Raw genomic sequence first — 24,032 nt, 5'->3', positions numbered from 1 at the left:
CCCGCATTTTGCTGCATTTTAATTAAGGTGTCTAAACATTATCGCGGGGAAGTGGAAATTGGTCGGAGGCTGCAGAGAAGAAGACTAAGCCGTAAAGGCTTTTTATCAGTACATTTCAGGAAGCCGGGGTGTAAAATGTTCTAATTTGGGCGATATTAAAAGCCATAAAAGGTCTTTCAGGAAGATTAATGGTACTTTGCTTGGATAGCAGATAAGGGCTTTAGCTGGTTTCAGAGCCGGCCTGGCTGCTCCCTCGAGGCGATCATCTTTACAGCCACTTAGAAGATTTGTGGAGCCGCGGCGTCACCTCCAGCCAATACACGCGCAAGACGGATTTCGCCTTCTCTCCTTCTTTAAATTCCTTTCAATTTTACAGGTTTGAAGTGTGTAAATCATCTCCTCCGATGGACACAATAACTGTGCCTTGTAAAGTATCGCCCCCCTCCCCCGCCCCGGAGGACACACGGACAGAAGAGCGCAGCACAATGTTTACAAAGCAACCAAAATAGAGAGCAAGGACGGCGTTCGCACCACGAGCATCACCCGCGCACCAGGTAGTGAGCAGCCACTACGGTCGTCCCCGCTTCACCTGCCGCGTCCTTAGGACAATATTTAGAATGGCGACAATTTGCGATTGTCTTAGCTGGAGCTGAACATTAGTGTCAGAAGCGGCGTTACCGTGGAGACCGCAAAGATCAAAGCGACAAAGAAGTGAAAAAAGCCCAATTGTCTGATTAATCAAGTCAGCAAACAGCTTATTTCTTTCAGGCGGCATGCACGTATGAAAATGAGATTCCGGGAGCTCGGCTTTGTGAGATTTGCTCATTCTTATCAGAACAAAGCCAGCGGCAGACTATTTCACGGATCATTGGCACTGACAGCCCGCTGCACAGAACGGGTGACAGCCCCCCACTCTGGGGCTGAGGGAAAATTAGCAAAAAACTCCCCACAAATTACCCCTCGTCTCCACCGTAATGGCGCATTATTCACGTTTATACACTTTTCAATTTCGGTCACGCTGAATCCTGAATCTCCCGCACACCGGACGAGGTACAAGCTGCGGAAAACCGGGGCACGGGGCGGGGGAGCCGCAAGATCCAGGACCTGAGGAGCAGCGCGGCGCACCGCCACGAGAGGAGCCATAGGAGGAGCGCTGAGGAGGAGCGAGGTGCACCGCCACGAGAGGAGCCAGAGGAGGAGCGAGGTGCACCGCCACGAGAGGAGCCATAGGAGGAGCGCTGAGGAGGAGCGAGGTGCACCGCCACGAGAGGAGCCAGAGGAGGAGGGCTGAGGAGGAGCGAGGTGCACCGCCACGAGAGGAGCCAGAGGAGGAGCACTGAGGAGGAGCGAGGTGCACCGCCACGAGAGGAGCCAGAGGAGGAGCACTGAGGAGGAGTGAGGTGCACCGCCACGAGAGGAGCCAGAGGAGGAGCGCAGAGGAGGCGTGAGGTGCACCGCCACGAGAGGAGCCAGAGGAGGAGCGCAGAGGAGGCGTGAGATGCACCGCCACGAGAGGAGCCAGAGGAGGAGCGCAGAGGAGGCGCGCGGTGCACCGCCACGAGAAGAGCCAGAGGAGGAGCGCTGAGGAGGAGCGAGGTGCACCGCCACGAGAGGAGCCAGGGAGGAGCGCTGAGGAGGAGCGAGGTGCACTGCCACGAGAGGAGCCAGAGGAGGAGCGCTGAGGAGGAGCGAGGTGCACCGCCACGACAGGAGCCAGAGGAGCGCTGAGGAGGGGCGAGGTGCACCGCCACGAGAGGAGCCAGAGGAGGAGCGCTGAGGAGGAGCGAGGTGCACTGCCACGAGAGGAGCCAGGGAGGAGCGCTGAGGAGGAGCGAGGTGCACCGCCACGAGAGGAGCCAGAGGAGGAGCGCTGAGGAGGAGCGATGTGCACTGCCACGAGAGGAGCCAGAGGAGGAGCGCTGAGGAAGAGCGAGGTGCACTGCCACGAGAGGAGCCAGAGGAGGAGCACTGAGGAGGGGTGAGGTGCACTGCCACGAGAGGAGCCAGAGGAGGAGCGCTGAGGAGGAGCGAGGTGCACCGCTACGAGAGGAGCCAGAGGAGGAGCGCTGAGGAGGAGCGAGGTGCATTGCCACGAGAGGAGCCAGGGAGGAGTGCTGAGGAGGAGCGAGGTGCACCGCCACGAGAGGAGCCAGAGGAGGAGCGCTGAGGAGGAGCGAGGTGCACTGCCACGAGAGGAGCCAGAGGAGGAGCGCTGAGGTGCACCGCCACAAGAGGAGCCAGATTAGGAGAACTAAGGAGGAGCGAGGTGCACCGCCACGAGAGGAGCCAGAGGAGGAGCGCTGAGGAGGGGCGAGGTGCACCGCCATGAGAAAAGCCAGAGGAAGAGAGCTGAGGAGGGGCTAGGTGCACCGCCACGAGAAAAGCCAGAGGAAGAGAGCTGAGGAGGGGCGAGGTGCACCGCCACGAGAGGAGCCAAAGGAGAAGCGCTGAGGAGGGGCGAGGTGCACTGCCACGAGAGGAGCCAAAGGAGGAGCGCTGAGGAGGAGCGAGGTGCACCGCCACGAGAGGAGCCAGAGGAGGAGAGCTGAGGAGGGGTGAGGTGCACCGCCACGAGAGGAGCCAGAGGAGGAGCGCTGAGGAGGAGTGAGGTGCACTGCCACGAGAGGAGCCAGAGGAGGAGCGCTGAGGATGGGTGAGGTGCACCGCCACGAGAGGAGCCAGAGGAGGAGCGCTGAGGAAGAGCGAGGTGCACCGCCACGAGAGGAGCCAGAGGAGGAGCGCTGAGGAGGAGCGAGGTGCACCGCCACGAGAGGAGCCAGAGGAGGAGCGCTGAGGAAGAGCGAGGTGCACTGCCACGAGAGGAGCCAGAGGAGGAGCGCTGAGGAGGAGCGAGGTGCACCGCCACGAGAGGAGCGCTGAGGAGGAGCGAGGTGCACCGCCATGAGAGGAGCCAGAGGAGGAGCGCTGAGGAGGAGCGAGGTGCACTGCCACGAGAGGAGCCAGGGAGGAGCGCTGAGGAAGAGCGAGGTGCACCGCCACGAGAGGAGCGCTGAGGAGGGGCGAGGTGCACTGCCACGAGAGGAGCCAAAGGAGGAGCGCTGAGAAAGAGCGAGGTGCACTGCCACGAGAGGAGCCAGAGGAGGAGCACTGAGGAGGAGCGAGGTGCACTGCCACGAGAGGAGCCAGAGGAGGAGCGCTGAGGAGGAGCGAGGTGCACTGCCACGAGAGGAGCCAGAGGAGGAGCGCTGAGGTGCACCGCCACGAGAGGAGCCAGAGGAGGAGCGCTGAGGAGGAGCGAGGTGCACTGCCACGAGAGGAGCCAGAGGAGGAGCGCTGAGGAAGAGCGAGATGCACTGCCACGAGAGGAGCCAGAGGAGGAGCGCTGAGGAGGGGCGAGGTGCACTGCCACGAGAGGAGCCAAAGGAGGAGCGCTGAGGAGGAGCGAGGTGCACTGCCACGAGAGGAGCCAGAGGAGGAGCGCTGAGGTGCACCGCCACAAGAGGAGCCAGATTAGGAGAACTAAGGAGGAGCGAGGTGCACCGCCACGAGAGGAGCCAGAGGAGGAGCGCTGAGGAGGGGCGAGGTGCACCGTCATGAGAAAAGCCAGAGGAAGAGAGCTGAGGAGGGGCTAGGTGCACCGCCACGAGAAAAGCCAGAGGAAGAGAGCTGAGGAGGGGCGAGGTGCACCGCCACGAGAGGAGCCAAAGGAGAAGCGCTGAGGAGGGGCGTGGTGCACTGCCACGAGAGGAGCCAAAGGAGGAGCGCTGAGGAGGGGCGAGGTGCACCGCCACGAGAAAAGCCAGAGGAAGAGAGCTGAGGAGGGGCTAGGTGCACCGCCACGAGAAAAGCCAGAGGAAGAGAGCTGAGGAGGGGCTAGGTGCACCGCCACGAGAAAAGCCAGAGGAGGAGCGCTGATGAGGAGCGAGGTGCACCGCCACAAGAGGAGCCAAAGGAGGAGCGCTGAGGAGGGGCGAGGTGCATCACCACGAGAAAAGCCAGAGGAAGAGAGCTGAGGAGGGGCGAGGTGCACCGCCACGAGAAAAGCCAGAGGAGGAGCGCTGAGGAGGAGCGAGGTGCACTGCCACGAGAGGAGCCAGAGGAGGAGCGCTGAGGTGCACCGCCACAAGAGGAGCCAGATTAGGAGAACTAAGGAGGAGCGAGGTGCACCGCCACGAGAGGAGCCAGAGGAGGAGCGCTGAGGAGGGGCGAGGTGCACCGTCATGAGAAAAGCCAGAGGAAGAGAGCTGAGGAGGGGCTAGGTGCACCGCCACGAGAAAAGCCAGAGGAAGAGAGCTGAGGAGGGGCGAGGTGCACCGCCACGAGAGGAGCCAAAGGAGAAGCGCTGAGGAGGGGCGTGGTGCACTGCCACGAGAGGAGCCAAAGGAGGAGCGCTGAGGAGGGGCGAGGTGCACCGCCACGAGAAAAGCCAGAGGAAGAGAGCTGAGGAGGGGCTAGGTGCACCGCCACGAGAAAAGCCAGAGGAAGAGAGCTGAGGAGGGGCTAGGTGCACCGCCACGAGAAAAGCCAGAGGAGGAGCGCTGATGAGGAGCGAGGTGCACCGCCAAGAGAGGAGCCAAAGGAGGAGCGCTGAGGAGGGGCGAGGTGCACCGCCACAAGAGGAGCCAAAGGAGGAGCGCTGAGGAGGGGCGAGGTGCATCACCACGAGAAAAGCCAGAGGAAGAGAGCTGAGGAGGGGCGAGTTGCACCGCCACGAGAAAAGCCAGAGGAGGAGCGCTGATGAGGAGCGAGGTGCACCGCCAAGAGAGGAGCCAAAGGAGGAGCGCTGAGGAGGGGCGAGGTGCACCGCCACGAGAGGAGCCAGAGGAAGAGAGCTGAGGAGGGGCTAGGTGCATCGCCACGAGAAAAGCCAGAGGAAGAGAGCTGAGGAGGGGCTAGGTGCACCGCCACGAGAAAAGCCAGAGGAAGAGAGCTGAGGAGGGGCTAGGTGCACCGCCACGAGAGGAGCCAAAGGAGGAGCGCTGAGGAGGGGCGAGGTGCACCGCCACGAGAGGAGCCAAAGGAGAAGCGCTGAGGAGGGGCGTGGTGCACTGCCACGAGAGGAGCCAAAGGAGGAGCGCTGAGGAGGGGCGAGGTGCACCACCACGTGAAAAGCCAGAGGAAGAGAGCTGAGGAGGGGCGAGGTGCACCGCCACGAGAAAAGCCAGAGGAAGAGAGCTGAGGAGGGGCTAGGTGCACCGCCACGAGAAAAGCCAGAGGAGGAGCGAAGTGCACCGCCACGAGAAAAGCCCGAGGAAGAGAGCTGAGAAGCGGCTAGGTGCACCGCCACGAGAAAAGCCAGAGGAGGAGTGCTGAGGAGGGGCGAGGTGCACCGCCACGAGAAAAGCCAGAGGAGGAGCGCTGAGGAGGGGCGAGGTGCACCGCCATGAGATGAGCCAGAGGAAGAGAGCTGAGGAGGGGCTAGGTGCACCGCCACGAGAAAAGCCAGAGGAAGAGAGCTGAGGAGGGGCTAGGTGCACCGCCACGAGAAAAGCCAGAGGAGGAGCGCTGATGAGGAGCGAGGTGCACCGCCAAGAGAGGAGCCAAAGGAGGAGCGCTGAGGAGGGGCGAGGTGCACCGCCACAAGAGGAGCCAAAGGAGGAGCGCTGAGGAGGGGCGAGGTGCATCACCACGAGAAAAGCCAGAGGAAGAGAGCTGAGGAGGGGCGAGTTGCACCGCCACGAGAAAAGCCAGAGGAGGAGCGCTGATGAGGAGCGAGGTGCACCGCCAAGAGAGGAGCCAAAGGAGGAGCGCTGAGGAGGGGCGAGGTGCACCGCCACGAGAGGAGCCAGAGGAAGAGAGCTGAGGAGGGGCTAGGTGCATCGCCACGAGAAAAGCCAGAGGAAGAGAGCTGAGGAGGGGCTAGGTGCACCGCCACGAGAAAAGCCAGAGGAAGAGAGCTGAGGAGGGGCTAGGTGCACCGCCACGAGAGGAGCCAAAGGAGGAGCGCTGAGGAGGGGCGAGGTGCACCGCCACGAGAGGAGCCAAAGGAGAAGCGCTGAGGAGGGGCGTGGTGCACTGCCACGAGAGGAGCCAAAGGAGGAGCGCTGAGGAGGGGCGAGGTGCACCACCACGTGAAAAGCCAGAGGAAGAGAGCTGAGGAGGGGCGAGGTGCACCGCCACGAGAAAAGCCAGAGGAAGAGAGCTGAGGAGGGGCTAGGTGCACCGCCACGAGAAAAGCCAGAGGAGGAGCGAAGTGCACCGCCACGAGAAAAGCCCGAGGAAGAGAGCTGAGAAGCGGCTAGGTGCACCGCCACGAGAAAAGCCAGAGGAGGAGTGCTGAGGAGGGGCGAGGTGCACCGCCACGAGAAAAGCCAGAGGAGGAGCGCTGAGGAGGGGCGAGGTGCACCGCCATGAGATGAGCCAGAGGAGGAGCGAGGTGCAACGCCACGAGAGGAGCCAGAGGAAGAGCGCAGAGGAGGAGTGAGGTGCACTGCCACGAGAGGAGCCAGAGGAGGAGCGCCGCCACGAGAGCAGCCAGAGGAGGAGCGCTGAGGAGGAGCACCGCCATGAGAGAAGCCAGAGGAGGAGCGCTGAGGGGTGTGGTGCACCGCCATGAGAGGAGCCAGAGGAGGAGCGCTGAGGAGGGGCGTGGTGCACCGCCACGAGAGGAGCCAGAGGAGGAGCGCAGAGGAGGGGCGTGGTGCACCGCCACGAGAGGATCAAGAGGAGGAGCGCAGAGGAGGGGCGTGGTGCACCGCCACGAGAGGAGCAAGAGGAGGAGCGCAGAGGAGGGGTGTGGTGGACCGCCATGAGGAAGAGCGCAGAGGAGTAGCGAGGTGCACCGCCATGAGAGGAGCCAGAGGAGGAGCGCTAAGGAGGGGCGTGGTGCACCGCCACGAGAGGAGCGCAGAGGAGGGGTGTGGTGTACCGCCACGAGAGGAGCCAGAGGAAGAGCGCAGAGGAGGAGCGAGGTGTACCGCCACGAGAGGAGCCAGAGGAGGAGCGCTGAGGAGGAGCGAGGTGCACCGCCACGAGAGGAGCCAGAGGAGGAGCGCTGAGGAGGGGCGTGGTGCACCGCCACGAGAGGAACCAGAGGAGGAGCGCTGAGGAGGGGCGTGGTGCACCGCCACGAGAGGAGCGCTGAGGAGGCGCGTGGTGCACCGCCACTAGAGGAGCCAGAGGAAGAGCGCTGAGGAGGGGCGAGGTGCACCGCCACGAGAGGAGCCAGAGGAGGAGCGCTGAGGAGGAGCGCAGCGCACCGCCACAAGAGGAGTCAGAGGAGGGGTGCTGAGGAGGAGCGTGGTGCACCGCCACGAGAGGAGCCAGAGGAGGAGTGCTGAGGAGGGGCGTGGTGCACCGCCACGAGAGGAGCCAGAGGAGGAGTGCTGAGGAGGGGCGTGGTGCCCTGCCACGAGAGAAGCCAGAGGAGGAGCACTGAGGAGAGGCGTAGTGCACAGCCACGAGAGGAGCCAGAGGAGGGGCATGGCGTACCGTCACGAGAGGAGCCAGAGGAGGGGCGTGGCGTACCGCCACGAGAGGAGCCAGAGGAGGGGCGTGGCGTACCGCCACGAGAGGAGCCAGAGGAGGGGCACGGCTCACCGCCACGAGAGGAGCCAGAGGAGAGGAGAGGCACACCGCCACGAGAGGAGCCAGAGGAGGGGCTGAAGAGGCACGCGGCGCACCACCACAAGAGGAGCCAGGAGAAGTGAGTGGAACGCCGCCACAAGAGGAGCGGCACTGAGGAGGGGCGCGGCACACAGCCACGAGAGGAGCCAGAAGAGGAGCACTGAGGAGGGGCGCGGCGTCACGAGGAACCATAGGAGGTACGCGGAAAGGCGCCATGAGAGGAGCCAGAGGAGGGGCAAGGAGCACCGCCACGTGAGGAGCAAGAGGAGGGGCGTGGCGAACAACCACAAAGGAGCGGTGCGCCGCCACGAGAGGAGCCAGAGGAAGTGAGCGGAACGCCGCCACGAGAGGAGGGGCGTGGAGCACCGCCACGTGAGGAGTCAGAGGAAGGGCGCGCCGCCACGAAAGGACCCAGAAGAGGGGCGCGGCGCATCGCCACAAGACGAGCCAAAGGAGGGGTATGTCGCACAACCACAGAGGAGCAGCGCACCGCACCGCCATGAGGAGCCAGGGGAGGTACGCGGAATGCCACTACGAGAGGAGCCAGAGGAAGGGCGCGAAGCGCCTCCATGAGAGAAGACAGAATAGGTGCGAGGAACGACGCTACAAGAGCCAGAGGAGGGGCACTAAGCACCACCACGAGATGAGCCAGGGGAGGGGTGCGTCACACCGCCACGTGAGGAGTCAGGGGAGGGGTGCAGCACACAGCCACGTGAGGAGTCAGGGGAGGGGCGCAGCACACCGCCACGTGAGGAGTCAGGGGAGGGGCGCGGCACACCGCTACGTGAGGAGTCAGGGGAGGGGCGCGGCACACCGCCACGTGAGGAGTCAGGGGAGGGGCGCGGCACACCGCCACGTGAGGAGTCAGGGGAAGGGCCACGGCACACCGCCACGTGAGGAGTCAGGGAAGGGCCACGGCATACCGCCACGTGAGGAGCCAGCTGAGGGACACAGAACACTGCCACGAGAGAAGCCAGGGGAGGGGAGCGGCACACCGCCACGTCAGGAGCCAGGGGAGGGCGCGGCACACCTCCACAAGAGGAGCCAGGGGAGGGGTGTGGAACATAGCCACGTGAAAACCCAGGGGAGGGCACGGCACACCGCCATGTGAAGAGCCAGAGAAGGGGCGCGGCACAGTGCCACGTGAGGAGCCAGGGGTGGGGCGCGGCTCAGCGCTACGAGAGGAGCCAGAAGAAGGGCGCTGAGTAGGGGCGTGGCACACCGCCACAAGAGGAGCCAGAGGAGAAGCGCGGAACACCGCCACAAGAGGAGCCAGAGGAGGGACGCGGCACAAGGTCACTTGAGGAGTCACAGGACTCACACCGCACCTACTCTTCCATAATTGTGCCCTCCTCCCCGTAGGCCCCTCTGCCTACATCATCCTCCTCAAAGACCCCACTGTTGTTGACAACCCCTTAGACCAGTCATCCTCCTCCTCCCTGCAGGCACAACCTCTGCCGCCCTCCTCCTCAAATGCGCCCGCCTCTGCCGCTCTCTTACCTGCAGGCCCCCCCCCCCCCCTCTGCCGTCTTCCTCCCTGCAGGCCCCCCCCCCTGCCACCCTCCTTCTCTCCGCAGGCGCCCCCCTCTGCCGCCCTTCTCTCCGCAAGTGCCCCCCTACCACTCGCAATCGCCCCCCTCGGCCTCAAAGGCACCCCCCTCTGCCGCCCTCCTCCCTGCAGGCGCCCCCCCCCTGACTCCCTCCTCTCCGCAAGTGCCCCCCTACCCCTCACAGGCGCCCCCCTCGGCCTCCCTCCTCTCCGCAGGTACCCCCCTCTGCCGCCCTCCCCCTCGCAAGCACCCCCCTGTCACTCTCTCCCTCGCAGGCACCCCCTTCTGTCGCCCTCCCCCCGTAGGCGCCCACCTCTGTCACCCTCCTCCCGCAGGAACCCCTGACGCCCTCCTCCTCGCAGGCGCCCCCTACCCCTCGCAGGAGCCCCCCTCGGCCTCAAAGGCACCCCCCTCCTCAGGTGCCCCCCCTCTGTCGCCCCTCTCCCCGCAGGCGCCCCCCTCTGTCACCCTCCTCCCCGCAGGCGCCCCCCTCTGTCACCCTCCTCCCCGCAGGCGCCCCCCTCTGCCACCCTCCTCCCCGCAGGTACCCCCCTCTGCCGCCCTCCCCCTCGCAAGCACCCCCCTGTCACTCTCTCCCTCGCAGGCACCCCCTTCTGTCGCCCTCCCCCCGTAGGCGCCCACCTCTGTCACCCTCCTCCCGCAGGAACCCCTTACGCCCTCCTCCTCGCAGGCGCCCCCTACCCCTCGCAGGAGCCCCCCTCGGCCTCAAAGGCACCCCCCTCCTCAGGTGCCCCCCCTCTGTCGCCCCTCTCCCCGCAGGCGCCCCCCTCTGTCACCCTCCTCCCCGCAGGCGCCCCCCTCTGTCACCCTCCTCCCCGCAGGCGCCCCCCTCTGCCGCCCTCCTCCCCGCAGGCGCCCCCCTATGCCGCCCCCTCCTCCCCGCAGGCACCCTTCTCGACCGCCCTACCCCTCTGCCGCCCTCCTCCCCGCAGGCGCCCCCCTCTGCCGCCCTCCTCATCAAAGCCACCCCACTACCCCTCACAGGAGCCCCCCTCGGCCTCAAAGGCACCCCCCTATCCAGAGGTGCTCCTCCCCGCAGGAACCCCCCTCTGCTGCCCTCCTCCCCGCAGGCATCCCCCTCTGCCGCCATCTTCCACCCTGCAGGTCCCCCCCTCCGCCATCTTCCACCCTGCAGGTCCCCCCCTCTGCCATCTTCCACCCTGCAGGTCCCCCCCTCCGCCGCCCTCCTCTCCGCAGGCACCCCCTCTGCTGCCCCCTCCTCCCCGCAGGCACCCCTCTCGACCGTCCTCCTCAAAGGTCCCCCTCCCCGCAGGCGCCCCCCTCTGCCGCCCCCCTCCTCCCCGCAGGCACCCCTCTCGACCGCCCTAGCCCTCTGCTGTCCTCCTCCCCGCAGGCGCCCCCCTCTGCTGCCCTCCTCCTCAAAGGCCCCCCTCTGCCGCCCTCCTCATCAAAGCCACCCCACTATCCCTCGCAGGAGCCCCCCTCAGCCTCAAAGGCACCCCCCTATCCAGAGGTGCTCCTCCCCGCAGGAACCCCACTCTGCTGCCCTCCTCCCCGCAGATCCCCCCCTCCGCCATCTTCCACCCTGCAGGTCCCCCCCTCCGCCATCTTCCACCCTGCAGGTCCCCCCCCTCCGCCGCCCTCCTCTCCGCAGGCACCCCCCTCTGCCGCCCTCCTCCCCGCAGGCGCCCCCTCTGCCGCCCCCTTCTCCCCGCAGGCACCAGTCTCGACCGCCCTACCCCTCTGCCGCCCTTTTCCTCAAAGGCCCCCCTCTGCCGCCCTCCTCCTCAAAGCCACCCCACTACCCCTCGCAGGAGCCCCCCTCGGCTTCAAAGGCACCCCCCTATCCAGCCCTCCTCCCCGCAGGAACCCCCCTCCGCCATCTTCCACCCTGCAGGTCCCCCCCTCCGCCATCTTCCACCCTGCAGGTCCCCCCCTCTGCCGCCCGCTTCCTCAAAGGCACCCCCCTCTGACTCCCTCCTCTCCGCAAGTGCCCCCTTACCCCTCGCAGGTGCCCCCCTCTGCCGCCCTCCCCCTCGCAGACGCCACCTCTGCCGCCCTCCTCCTCGCAGGCAACCCCCCTCTGATGCTCTCCTTCCTGCAGGCACCCCCTCTGTCACCCTCCTCCCGCAAGCGCCCCCCTCTGCTGCCCTCCTCCCCGCAGGCGCCCCTCTCGACCGCCCTCCTCCTCAAAGGCCCTCCCCCCTCTCACGCCCTCCCATCCGCAGGTACCCCCTCTGCCGCTCTCCTACCCGTAGGTACCCCCTCTGCCGTCTTCCTCCCTGCAGGTCCCCCCCCTCTGCCAACCCCTCCTCCCCGCAAGCGCCCCCCCTCTGCCATCTTCCTCCCTGCAGGTTCCCCCCTCTGCCGCTCTCCTACCCGCAGTTACCCCCTCTGCCGTCTTCCTCCCTGCAGGTCCCCCCTTCTGCCGCCCTCCTCCCTGCAGTAGCCCCCCTCTGCCAACCCCTTCTCCCCGCAAGCGCCCCCCTCTGCCGCCCTCCTCCTCACAGGCGCCCCCCTATGTCACCATGCTCCCAGCAGGCGCCCCCCTCTGCTGCCCTCCTCCTCGCAGGCGCCCCCCTCCCCACACAGGTAACCCCCTCTGCAGCCCTCCCCATCGCAAGCACCCCCCTGTCACTCTCTCCCTCGCAGGCACCCCCCTCTGCCGCCCTCCTCCCCGCAGGCGGCCCCCCTCTGTCGCCCTCCTCCCTGCATACGCGCCCCTCTTGACTCCCTCCTCTCCACAAGTGCCCCCCTACCCCTCACAGGTGCCCCCTTCGGCCTCCCTCCTCTCCGCAAGTGCCCCCCTCTGCCGCCCTCCCCATCGCAAGCAACCCCGACACTCTCTCCCTCGCAGGCACCCCCTTCTGTCGCTCTCCTTCTTTGCATGCGCCGCCCTCTGCCGCCCTCCTCCCCGCAGCTCCCCCTCTCTGCCGCCCTCCTACCCGCAGGCGCCCCCCTACCCCTCGCAGGTGCCCCCCTCGGCCTCAAAAGCACCCCCCTCTGCCTCCGCCCCTCTCTAGCCCTCCCACTCACAGGCACCCGCTTCTGTCGCTCTCCTTACTGCAGACGCCCCCCTGTCGCCCTCCTCCCAACAGGCGCCCCCCTCTGTCGCCCTCCTCCCCGCAGGCGTCCCCCTCTGCCGCCCTCCTCCCCGCAGGCGCGCCCCCTCTGCCGCCCTCCTCCCCGCAGGCGCGCCCCCTCTGCCGCCCTCCTCCCCGCAGGCGCGCCCCCTCTGCCGCCCTCCTCCCCGCAGGCGCGCCCCCTCTGCCGCCCTCCTCCCCGCAGGCGCCCCCCTCTGCCGCCCTCCTCCCCGCAGGCGCCCCCCTCTTCCGCCCCCTCCTCCCCGCAGGCGCCCCCTCTTGCCGCGCCCTCCTTCCCGCAGGCGCCCCCCTCTGCCGCCCTCCTCCCCACAGGCGCCCCCCTCTGCCGCCCTCCTCCCCACGGGCGCCCCCCTCTGCCGCCCTCCTCCCCACGGGCGCCCCCCTCCTCTCCGCAAGTGCCCCCCTTCTCCCCGCAGGTCCCCCCCTCTGCCGCCCTCTTACCCGCAGGCGCCCCCCTCCTCCTCAAAGGCGTCCCCCTTTGACTCCCTCCTCTCCGCAGGTGCCCCCCTCCCCCTCGCAAGCAACCCCGACACTCTCTCCCTCGCAAGCACCCCTTCTGTCTCTCTCCTATGCAGGCGCCGCCCTCCCCCCATAGGCGCCCCTCTCTGCTGCCCTCCTCCCCGTAGGCGCCCCACTCTACCGCCCCCCTCCCCGCAGGCCCCCCCCTCTACCGCCCTCCTCCCCGCAGGCGCCCCCCCTCTACCGCCCTCCTCCCCGCAGGCGCCCCCCTACCCCTCAAAGGCATCCCCCTCTGCCTCATTCCTCAGGTGCCTCCCTTTGCCGCCCTTCCTCTCGCAGGCACCCCCCTCTGTCGCCCTCCTTCCCGCAGGAGCCCCCTCTGTCGCCCTCCTCCCCGCAGGCGCCCCCCTCTGTCGCCCTCCTCACCGCAGGCGCCCCCTCTGCTGCCGTCCTCTCTGCAGGCGCCCCCCTTTATCGCCCTCCTCTGCTGCCATCCTCTCCGCAGGCGCCCCCCTCTGCTGCCCTCCTCCCCGCAGGTCCCCACCTCCGCCATCCTCTTACCTCGTGGACAGGGATCCTGGTCTCCTCTCACATCATTAGTCAGGGCAGAGTCTGCAGCCCCCGATACACAGTCCAGCGATCCTGCCGATATCTGCGGCATTGGCTGCCATCTATGTAGCAGAAGTGACTGCTCTGCCACTGCCAAGATGATGGGAGTAGTGATACATTGTGTGATAGGAGATTAGATTGTGAGCTCTGGGGTCAGGGATGATGGGAGTAGTGATACATTGTGTGATAGGAGATTAGATTGTGAGCTCTGGGGTCAGGGATGATGGGAGTAGTGATACATTGTGTGATAGGAGATTAGATTGTGAGCTCTGGGGTCAGGGATGATGGGAGTAGTGATACATTGTGTGATAGGAGATTAGATTGTGAGCTCCGGGGTCAGGGATGATGGGAGTAGTGATACACTGTGTGATAGGAGATTAGATTGTGAGCTCTGGGGTCAGGGATGATGGGAGTAGTGATACACTGTGTGATAGGAGATTAGATTGTGAGCTCCGGGGTCAGGGATGATGGGAGTAGTGATACATTGTGTGATAGGAGATTAGATTGTGAGCTCTGGGGTCAGGGATGATGGGAGTAGTGATACATTGTGTGATAGGAGATTAGATTGTGAGCTCTGGGGTCAGGGATGATGGGAGTAGTGATACATTGTGTGATAGGAGATTAGATTGTGAGCTCCGGGGTCAGGGATGATGGGAGTAGTGATACATTGTGTGATAGGAGATTAGATTGTGAGCTCTGGGGTCAGGGATGATGGGAGTAGTGATACATTGTGTGATAGGAGATTAGATTGTGAGCTCCGGGGTCAGGGATGATGGGAGTAGTGATACATTGTGTGATAGGAGATTAGATTGTGAGCTCTGGGGTCAGGGATGATGGGAGTAGTGATACATTGTGTGAGCCGGGTGTAGCCCTTCTCCGCCCAGGCGGGCAGCAGTCCCATGCAAGGATGTCCTATGAGGAGTGCCCATGAGGGGGCGTCACAGAGGCGGCAGTGAGGGGTGTGGCGGCGGTCCCACAATCGCTGGCGCTGTCGGCGGCGGTCCCACAATCGCTCTTGCTGTCGGCGGTGGTCCCACAATCGCTGGCGCTGTCGGCGGTGGTCCCACAATCGCTGGCACTGTCGGCGGCGGTCCCACAATCGCTGGCGCTGTCGGCGGCGGTCCCACAATCGCTGGCGCTGTCGGCGGCGGTCCCACAATCGCTGGCACTGTCGGCGGCGGTCCCACAATCGCTGGCGCTGTCGGCGGCGGTCCCACAATCGCTGGCGCTGTCGGCGGCGGTCCCACAATCGCTGGCGCTGTCGGCGGCGGTCCCACAATCGCTGGCGCTGTCGGCGGCGGTCCCACAATCGCTGGCGCTGTCGGCGGCGGTCCCACAATCGCTGGCGCTGTCGGCGGTGGTCCCACAATCGCTGGCGCTGTCGGCGGCGGTCCCACAATCGCTGGCGCTGTCGGTGCGCCTTTATCTCGTGCTGGAGCAGCTTATTAACACGCTTTGAACTTAGAATCACATTTACAATGCGCCATCAACAGTTTTATAAGCTAATTAGAAAAAAAGATTAATTAATGACGAGGCCGCTAATAAAATGGCAATCAGGAAGAAAGAATCCGAGGGAGCTAAGCCGCCGCTACCAGCAATTAGCAGCTAATTACAAACAAATTACCCCGTGTTTTGCTGTGGGCTTTCATTTACTAAAATGCTTTAATTAAAAGAGACAACATGGCGATTAATGTGGCGGCAGCAGACGCCGCCATTGTCTGCGGTACCTGCACCCGGCCGCTCACCTTCCAGCACGCTGTGATGGCGTCATGGCCGCCGCTCGCCCCTGAACCGGCAGCGTGGTGTAATCACTGTGTAATTATCCGGCTTTACCGCCATAAATAAACAAACATTGGGCGTCAATCACTGATCCGAGCGGCGCGGTCAGCGGGGAGCGCGGCTTTGTGTGGCAGATTTAGCGTTAATCAGGACCCTAGGCAAACACGGCCCTGCTGCGCGAGCTCTGATAACATGGCCGCCAAGTCTGCACACAAGGTGACAGTCAGCATGGAGAAGTCCGGGGGCCCGGCCCAGGTAGCGGTGAGTCCGGGGGGCCACGGCCAACATCCCGGGCACGGCCTGTCATTCCCCGGCTGCCAGCTGAGCCGGGGTTACTTGTGTCGCTGGCACGGGGCCACCTCCATCACAGCTGCCGCGGCCAACAAGCCATTACCGGCTTAGGAATGTTATACATCAGAAATTAGCTTCACCCATTAGGACAGGAGCAGGATTAACGCTCCGCAGGACGCGCCCCGAGCACAGCGTTATCTGACTGCACCAGCATCTGCCTGGGATTACTGGGGAAAGAGGCGCCGCAGCGACCAGGGACGCCGACCCCAGACAGGGGGAGAGGGACCGCCGACCTCAAACAGGGGGGGAGAGGGACCGCCGACTCCAGACGGGGGGAGAGGGACCGCCGACCTCAGACAAGGGGAGAGGGACCGCCGACCTCAAACAGGGGGGAGAGGGACCGCCGACCCCAGACAAGGGGAGAGGGACCGCCGACCTCAGACAAGGGGAGAGGGACCGCCGACCTCAAACAGGGGGGAGAGGGACCGCCGACCCCAGACAAGGGGAGAGGGACCGCCGACCTCAGACAAGGGGAGAGGGACCGCCGACCCCAGACAAGGGGAGAGGGACCGCCGACCCCAGACAAGGGGAGAGGGACCGCCGACCCCAGACAAGGGGAGAGGGACCGCCGACCCCAGACAAGGGGAGAGGGACCGCCGACCCCAGACAAGGGGAGAGGGACCGCCGACCCCAGACAAGGGGAGAGGGACCGCCGACCCCAGACAAGGGGAGAGGGACCGCCGACCCCAGACAAGGGGAGAGGGACCGCCGACCCCAGACAAGGGGAGTGGGACCGCCGACCCCAGACAAGGAGAGAGGGACGGCCGACCTCAGACAAGGGGAGAGGGACCGCCGACCTCAAACAGGGGGGGGAGAGGGACAGCCGACCCCAGACAAGGGGAGAGGGACCGCCGACCTCAAACAGGGGGGGAGAGGGACAGCCGACCCCAGACAAGGGGAGAGGGACCGCCGACCCCAGGCGGGGGGAGAGGGACGGCCGACCCCAGACAGGGGGAGAGGGACGGCCGACCCCAGACAGGGGGAGAGGGACGGCCGACCCCAGACAGGGGGAGAGGGACGGCCGACCCCAGACAGGGGGAGAGGGACCGCCGACCCCAGACAGGGGGAGAGGGACCGCCGACCCCAGACAAGGAGAGAGGGACGGCCGACCCCAGACAAGGAGAGAGGGACGGCCGACCCCAGACAAGGAGAGAGGGACGGCCGACCCCAGACAAGGGGAGAGGGACCGCCGACCCCAGACAAGGGGAGAGGGACCGCCGACCCCAGACAAGGGGAGAGGGACCGCCGACCCCAGACAAGGGGAGAGGGACCGCCGACCCCAGACAAGGGGAGAGAGACCGCCGACCCCAGACAAGGGGAGAGGGACCGCCGACCCCAGACAAGGGGAGAGGGACCGCCGACCCCAGACAAGGGGAGTGGGACCGCCGACCCCAGACAAGGGGAGTGGGACCGCCGACCCCAGACAAGGGGAGAGGGACCGCCGACCCCAGGCGGGGGGAGAGGGACCGCCGACCCCAGACAAGGGGAGAGGGACCGCCGACCCCAGACAAGGGGAGAGGGACCGCCGACCCCAGACAAGGGGAGAGGGACCGCCGACCCCAGGCGGGGGGGAGAGGGACCGCCGACCCCACTCAGGGGGAGAGGGACCGCCGACCCCACGCAGGGGGAGAGGGACCGCCGACCCCACGCAGGGGGAGAGGGACCGCCGACCCCACGCAGGGGGAGAGGGACCGCCGACCCCACGCAGGGGGAGAGGGACCGCCGACCCCACGCAGGGGGAGAGGGACCGCCGACACCACGCAAGGGGAGAGGGACCGCCGACCCCAGACATGGCTGACAGCGGAGAGACGCCGACTCCGAACATGGCTGAAAGCGGAGGGACGACGACCCCAAAAATAAGAGGGACGCCAACCCCAAACATGGCTGAGACCGGAGGAAGACACTCAGGAAACCAGATATCAGTTATATCATACAGCAGTGACATCACCGCTCTCCAGATATCAGTTATATTATACAGCAGTGACATCACCGCTCTCCAGATATCAGTTATATTATACAGCAGTGACATCAGCGCTCTCCAGATATCAGTTATATTATACAGCAGTGACATCACCGCTCTCCAGATATCAGTTATATTATACAGCAGTGACAGATTGTGTCTGTATGAGAAGATGCGTCATGCTGCAATATCTCTGCAGAGCATCTCTTTATGACACACGGTGCAGTATACTGCAGTCTGCGGACATAACGCTGGGTCTCTCGCGCAGTCTCTTGCCCCCGGCACTCACCTCTCGGGTGGCCAGGCTGTCACTCAGCTCTTCCGCTCTCTGAATGTCTCCTTTATTCAGCGCTTCATCCAAATTCTGTTCTAGACGTGACTGCAAAGAGAAGAAGAGATGACCGTACTATGGGGTGTCATGTACCCGGATCTATAGGTGGAGGCACCAGACCGTACTATGGGGTATCATGTACCCGGATCTATAGGTGGAGGCACCAGACAGTACTATGGGGTGTCATGCACCCGGATCTATAGGTGGAGGCACCAGACAGTACTATGGGGTGTCATGCACCCGGATCTATAGGTGGAGGTACCAGACCGTACTATGGGGTATCAAGCACCCGGATCTATAGGTGGAGGTACCAGACCGTACTATGGGGTATCATGCACCCGGATCTATAGGTGGAGGCACCAGACAGTACTATGGGGTGTCATGTACCCGGATCTATAGGTGGAGGCACCAGACCGTACTATGGGGTGTCATGTACCCGGATCTATAGGTGGAGGCACCAGACCGTACTATGGGGTATCATGTACCCGGATCTATAGGTGGAGGCACCAGACAGTACTATGGGGTGTCATGCACCCGGATCTATAGGTGGAGGCACCAGACAGTACTATGGGGTGTCATGCACCCGGATCTATAGGTGGAGGTACCAGACCGTACTATGGGGTATCAAGCACCCGGATCTATAGGTGGAGGTACCAGACCGTACTATGGGGTATCATGCACCCGGATCTATAGGTGGAGGCACCAGACCGTACTATGGGGTGTCATGTACCCGGATCTATAGGTGGAGGTACCAGACCGTACTATGGGGTATCAAGCACCCGGATCTATAGGTGGAGGTACCAGACCGTACTATGGGGTATCATGCACCCGGATCTATAGGTGGAGGCACCAGACAGTACTATGGGGTGTCATGTACCCGGATCTATAGGTGGAGGCACCAGACCGTACTATGGGGTGTCATGTACCCGGATCTATAGGTGGAGGCACCAGACCGTACTATGGGGTATCATGTACCCGGATCTATAGGTGGAGGCACCAGACAGTACTATGGGGTGTCATGCACCCGGATCTATAGGTGGAGGCACCAGACAGTACTATGGGGTGTCATGCACCCGGATCTATAGGTGGAGGTACCAGACCGTACTATGGGGTATCAAGCACCCGGATCTATAGGTGGAGGTACCAGACCGTACTATGGGGTATCATGCACCCGGATCTATAGGTGGAGGCACCAGACCGTACTATGGGGTGTCATGTACCCGGATCTATAGGTGGAGGCACCAGACCGTACTATGGGGTGTCATGTACCCAGATCTATAGGTGGAGGCACCAGACAGTACTATGGGGTGTCATGTACCCAGATCTATAGGTGGAGGCACCAGACCGTACTATGGGGTATCATGTACCCAGATCTATAGGTGGAGGCACCAGACAGTACTATGGGGTGTCATACACCCGGATCTATAGGTGGAGGTACCAGACCGTACTATGGGGTGTCATGCACCCGGATCTATAGGTGGAGGCACCAGACCGTACTATGGGGTGTCATGTACCCGGATCTATAGGTGGAGGCACCAGACCGTACCATGGGGTGTCATGTACCCGGATCTATAGGTGGAGGCACCAGACCGTACTATGGGGTGTCATGTACCCAGATCTATAGGTGGAGGCACCAGACCGTACTATGGGGTGTCATGTACCCGGATCTATAGGTGGAGGCACCAGACCGTACTATGGGGTGTCATGTACCCAGATCTATAGGTGGAGGCACCAGACAGTACTATGGGGTGTCATGTACCCAGATCTATAGGTGGAGGCACCAGACAGTACTATGGGGTGTCATGTACCCAGATCTATAGGTGGAGGCACCAGACCGTACTATGGGGTGTCATGTACCCAGATCTATAGGTGGAGGCACCAGACAGTACTATGGGGTGTCATGCACCCGGATCTATAGGTGGAGGTACCAGACCGTACTATGGGGTATCATGCACCCGGATCTATAGGTGGAGGTACCAGACCGTACTATGGGGTGTCATGTACCCAGATCTATAGGTGGAGGCACCAGACCGTACTATGGGGTATCATGTACCCAGATCTATAGGTGGAGGCACCAGACCGTACTATGGGGTATCATGTACCCAGATCTATAGGTGGAGGCACCAGACCGTACTATGGGGTATCATGTACCCAGATCTATAGGTGGAGGCACCAGACCGTACTATGGGGTATCATGCACCCAGATCTATAGGTGGAGGCACCAGACAGTACTATGGGGTGTCATGCACCCGGATCTATAGGTGGAGGTACCAGACCGTACTATGGGGTATCATGCACCCGGATCTATAGGTGGAGGCACCAGACCGTACTATGTGGTGTCATGTACCCAGATCTATAGGTGGAGGCACCAGACCGTACTATGGGGTATCATGTACCCGGATCTATAGGTGGAGGCACCAGACCGTACTATGGGGTATCATGTATCCAGATCTATAGGTGGAGGCACCAGACCGTACTATGGGGTGTTATGTACCCAGATCTATAGGTGGAGGCACCAGACCGTACTATGGGGTATCATGCACCCGGATCTATAGGTGGAGGCACCAGACCGTACTATGGGGTGTCATGTACCCAGATCTATAGGTGGAGGCACCAGACCGTACTATGGGGTGTCATGCACCCGGATCTATAGGTGGAGGCACCAGACCGTACTATGGGTGTCATGCACCCAGATCTATAGGTGGAGGCACCAGACCGTACTATGGGATGTCATGTACCCGGATCTATAGGTGGAGGCACCAGACCGTACTATGGGGTGTCATGCACCCGGATCTATAGGTGGAGGCACCAGACAGTACTATGGGGTGTCATGTACCCGGATCTATAGGTGGAGGCACCAGACCGTACTATGGGGTGTCATGTACCCGGATCTATAGGTGGAGGCACCAGACCGTACTATGGGGTGTCATGCACCCGGATCAATAGGTGGAGGCACCAGACCGTACTATGGGGTATCATGAACCCGGATCTATAGGTGGAGGCACCAGACCGTACTATGGGGTGTCATGTACCCAGATCTATAGGTGGAGGCACCAGACCGTACTATGGGGTGTCATGTACCCGGATCTATAGGTGGAAGCACCAGACCGTACTATGGGGTGTCATGTACCCAGATCTATAGGTGGAGGCACCAGACCGTACTATGGGGTGTCATGTACCCAGATCTATAGGTGGAGGCACCAGACCGTACTATGGGGTATCATGTACCCGGATCTATAGGTGGAAGCACCAGACCGTACTATGGGGTGTCATGTACCCAGATCTATAGGTGGAGGCACCAGACAGTACTATGGGGTGTCATGTACCCAGATCTATAGGTGGAGGCACCAGACAGTACTATGGGGTGTCATGTACCCAGATCTATAGGTGGAAGCACCAGACCGTACTATGGGGTGTCATGTACCCAGATCTATAGGTGGAGGCACCAGACAGTACTATGGGGTATCATGTACCCGGATCTATAGGTGGAGGCACCAGACAGTACTATGGGGTGTCATGTACCCAGATCTATAGGTGGAGGCACCAGACCGTACTATGGGGTGTCATGTACCCAGATCTATAGGTGGAGGCACCAGACCGTACTATGGGGTGTCATGTACCCGGATCTATAGGTGGAGGCACCAGACCGTCCTATGGGGTATCATGTACCCGGATCTATAGGTGGAGGCACCAGACCGTACTATGGGTTGTCATGTACCCGGATCTATAGGTGGAGGCACCAGACCGTACTATGGGGTGTCATGTACCCAGATCTATAGGTGGAGGCACCAGACCGTACTATGGGGTGTCATGTACCCGGATCTATAGGTGGAGGCACCAGACCGTACTATGGGGTGTCATGTACCCAGATGTATAGGTGGAGGCACCAGACCGTACTATGGGGTGTCATGTACCCAGATCTATAGGTGGAGGCACCAGACCGTACTATGGGGTGTCATGCACCCAGATGTATAGGTGGAGGCACCAGACCGTACTATGGGTTGTCATGCACCCAGATCTATAGGTGGAGGCACCAGACCGTACTATGGGGTGTTATGTACCCAGATCTATAGGTGGAGGCACCAGACCGTACTATGGGGTGTCATGTACCCAGATCTATAGGTGGAGGCACCAGACCGTACTATGGGGTGTCATGTACCCGGATCTATAGGTGGAGGCACCAGACCGTACTATGGGGTGTCATGCACCCAGATGTATAGGTGGAGGCACCAGACCGTACTATGGGTTGTCATGCACCCAGATCTATAGGTGGAGGCACCAGACCGTACTATGGGGTGTTATGTACCCAGATCTATAGGTGGAGGCACCAGACCGTACTATGGGGTGTCATGTACCCAGATCTATAGGTGGAGGCACCAGACCGTACTATGGGGTGTCATGTACCCGGATCTATAGGTGGAGGCACCAGACCGTACTATGGGGTGTCATGTACCCGGATCTATAGGTGGAGGCACCAGACCGTACTATGGGGTGTCATGTACCCGGATCTATAGGTGGAGGCACCAGACCGTACTATGGGGTATCATGCACCCGGATCTATAGGTGGAGGCACCAGACCGTACTATGGGGTATCATGCACCCGGATCTATAGGTGGAGGCACCAGACCGTACTATGGGGTGTCATGCACCCGGATCTATAGGTGGAGGCACCAGACTGTACTATGGGGTGTCATGTACCCGGATCTATAGGTGGAGGCACCAGACCGCACTATGGGGTATCATGCACCCGGATCTATAGGTGGAGGCACCAGACCGTACTATGGGGTGTCATGCACCCGGATCTATAGGTGGAGGCACCAGACCGTACTATGGGGTGTCATGCACCCGGATCTATAGGTGGAGGCACCAGACCGTACTATGGGGTGTCATGCACCCGGATCTATAGGTGGAGGCACCAGACCGTACTATGGGGTGTCATGCACCCAGATCTATAGGTGGAGGCACCAGACCGTACTATGGGGTGTCATGCACCCGGATCTATAGGTGGAGGCACCAGACCGTACTATGGGGTGTCATGTACCCGGATCTATAGGTGGAGGCACCAGACCGTACTATGGGGTGTCATGCACCCGGATCTATAGGTGGAGGCACCAGACCGTACTATGGGGTGTCATGCACCCGGATCTATAGGTGGAGGCACCAGACCGTACTATGGGGTGTCATGCACCCGGATCTATAGGTGGAGGCACCAGACCGTACTATGGGGTGTCATGCACCCGGATCTATAGGTGGAGGCACCAGACCATACTATGGGGTGTCATGTACCCGGATCTATAGGTGGAGGCACCAGACCGTACTATGGAGTGTCATGTACCCAGATCTATAGGTGGAGGCACCAGACCGTACTATGGGGTGTAATGTACCCAGATCTATAGGTGGAGGCACCAGACCGTACTATGGGGTGTAATGTACCCGGATCTATAGGTGGAGGCACCAGACCGTACTATGGGGTGTAATGTACCCGGATCTATAGGTGGAGGCACCAGACCGTACTATGGGGTGTCATGTACCCAGATCTATAGGTGGAGGCACCAGACCGTACTATGGAGTGTCATGTACCCAGATCTATAGGTGGAGGCACCAGACCGTACTATGGAGTGTCATGTACCCAGATCTATAGGTGGAGGCACCAGACCGTACTATGGGGTGTCATGTACCCGGATCTATAGGTGGAGGCACCAGACCGTACTATGGGGTGTCATGTACCCGGATCTATAGGTGGAGGCACCAGACCGTACTATGGGGTGTCATGCACCCGGATCTATAGGTGGAGGCACCAGACCGTACTATGGGGTGTCATGTACCCGGATCTATAGGTGGAGGCACCAGACCGTACTATGGGGTGTCATGTACCCGGATCTATAGGTGGAGGCACCAGACCGTACTATGGGGTGTCATGTACCCGGATCTATAGGTGGAGGCACCAGACAGTACTATGGGGTGTCATGTACCCGGATCTATAGGTGGAGGTACCAGACCGTACTATGGGGTGTCATGTACCCAGATCTATAGGTGGAGGCACCAGACCGTACTATGGGGTGTCATGTACCCGGATCTATACGTGGAGGCACCAGACCGTACTATGGGGTGTCATGTACCCGGATCTATAGGTGGAAGCACCAGACCGTACTATGGGGTGTCATGTACCCAGATCTATAGGTGGAGGCACCAGACCGTACTATGGGGTGTCATGTACCCAGATCTATAGGTGGAGGCACCAGACCGTACTATGGGGTATCATGTACCCGGATCTATAGGTGGAAGCACCAGACCGTACTATGGGGTGTCATGTACCCGGATCTATAGGTGGAGGCACCAGACAGTACTATGGGGTGTCATGTACCCAGATCTATAGGTGG

General features: G+C 62.3%; 1 protein-coding gene across 2 annotated transcripts in view; it reads right to left on the bottom strand.

Moving 5' to 3' along the window:
- FAM204A (family with sequence similarity 204 member A) overlaps nt 1–24,032 on the bottom strand; it is a 70,680-nt gene that overhangs the window by 17,913 nt on the left and 28,735 nt on the right. For both annotated transcript variants that reach the window (XR_012321850.1, XM_073681264.1), the window contains exon 5: nt 17,611–17,700. Coding sequence is in view for 1 of the 2 variants with exons in the window: in XM_073681264.1 (XP_073537365.1) it covers nt 17,611–17,700 (90 nt within the window). In the remaining variant the exon portion in view is untranslated. The remainder of the gene's footprint in view (nt 1–17,610; nt 17,701–24,032) is intronic.

Source organism: Phyllobates terribilis, unplaced genomic scaffold, assembly GCF_046119375.1.
Source record: "Phyllobates terribilis strain yellow unplaced genomic scaffold, ASM4611937v1 Scaffold_5__5_contigs__length_657084704, whole genome shotgun sequence".
Taxonomy (NCBI): Eukaryota; Metazoa; Chordata; class Amphibia; order Anura; family Dendrobatidae; genus Phyllobates; species Phyllobates terribilis.
This window is presented reverse-complemented; position numbering and strand designations above follow the sequence as displayed.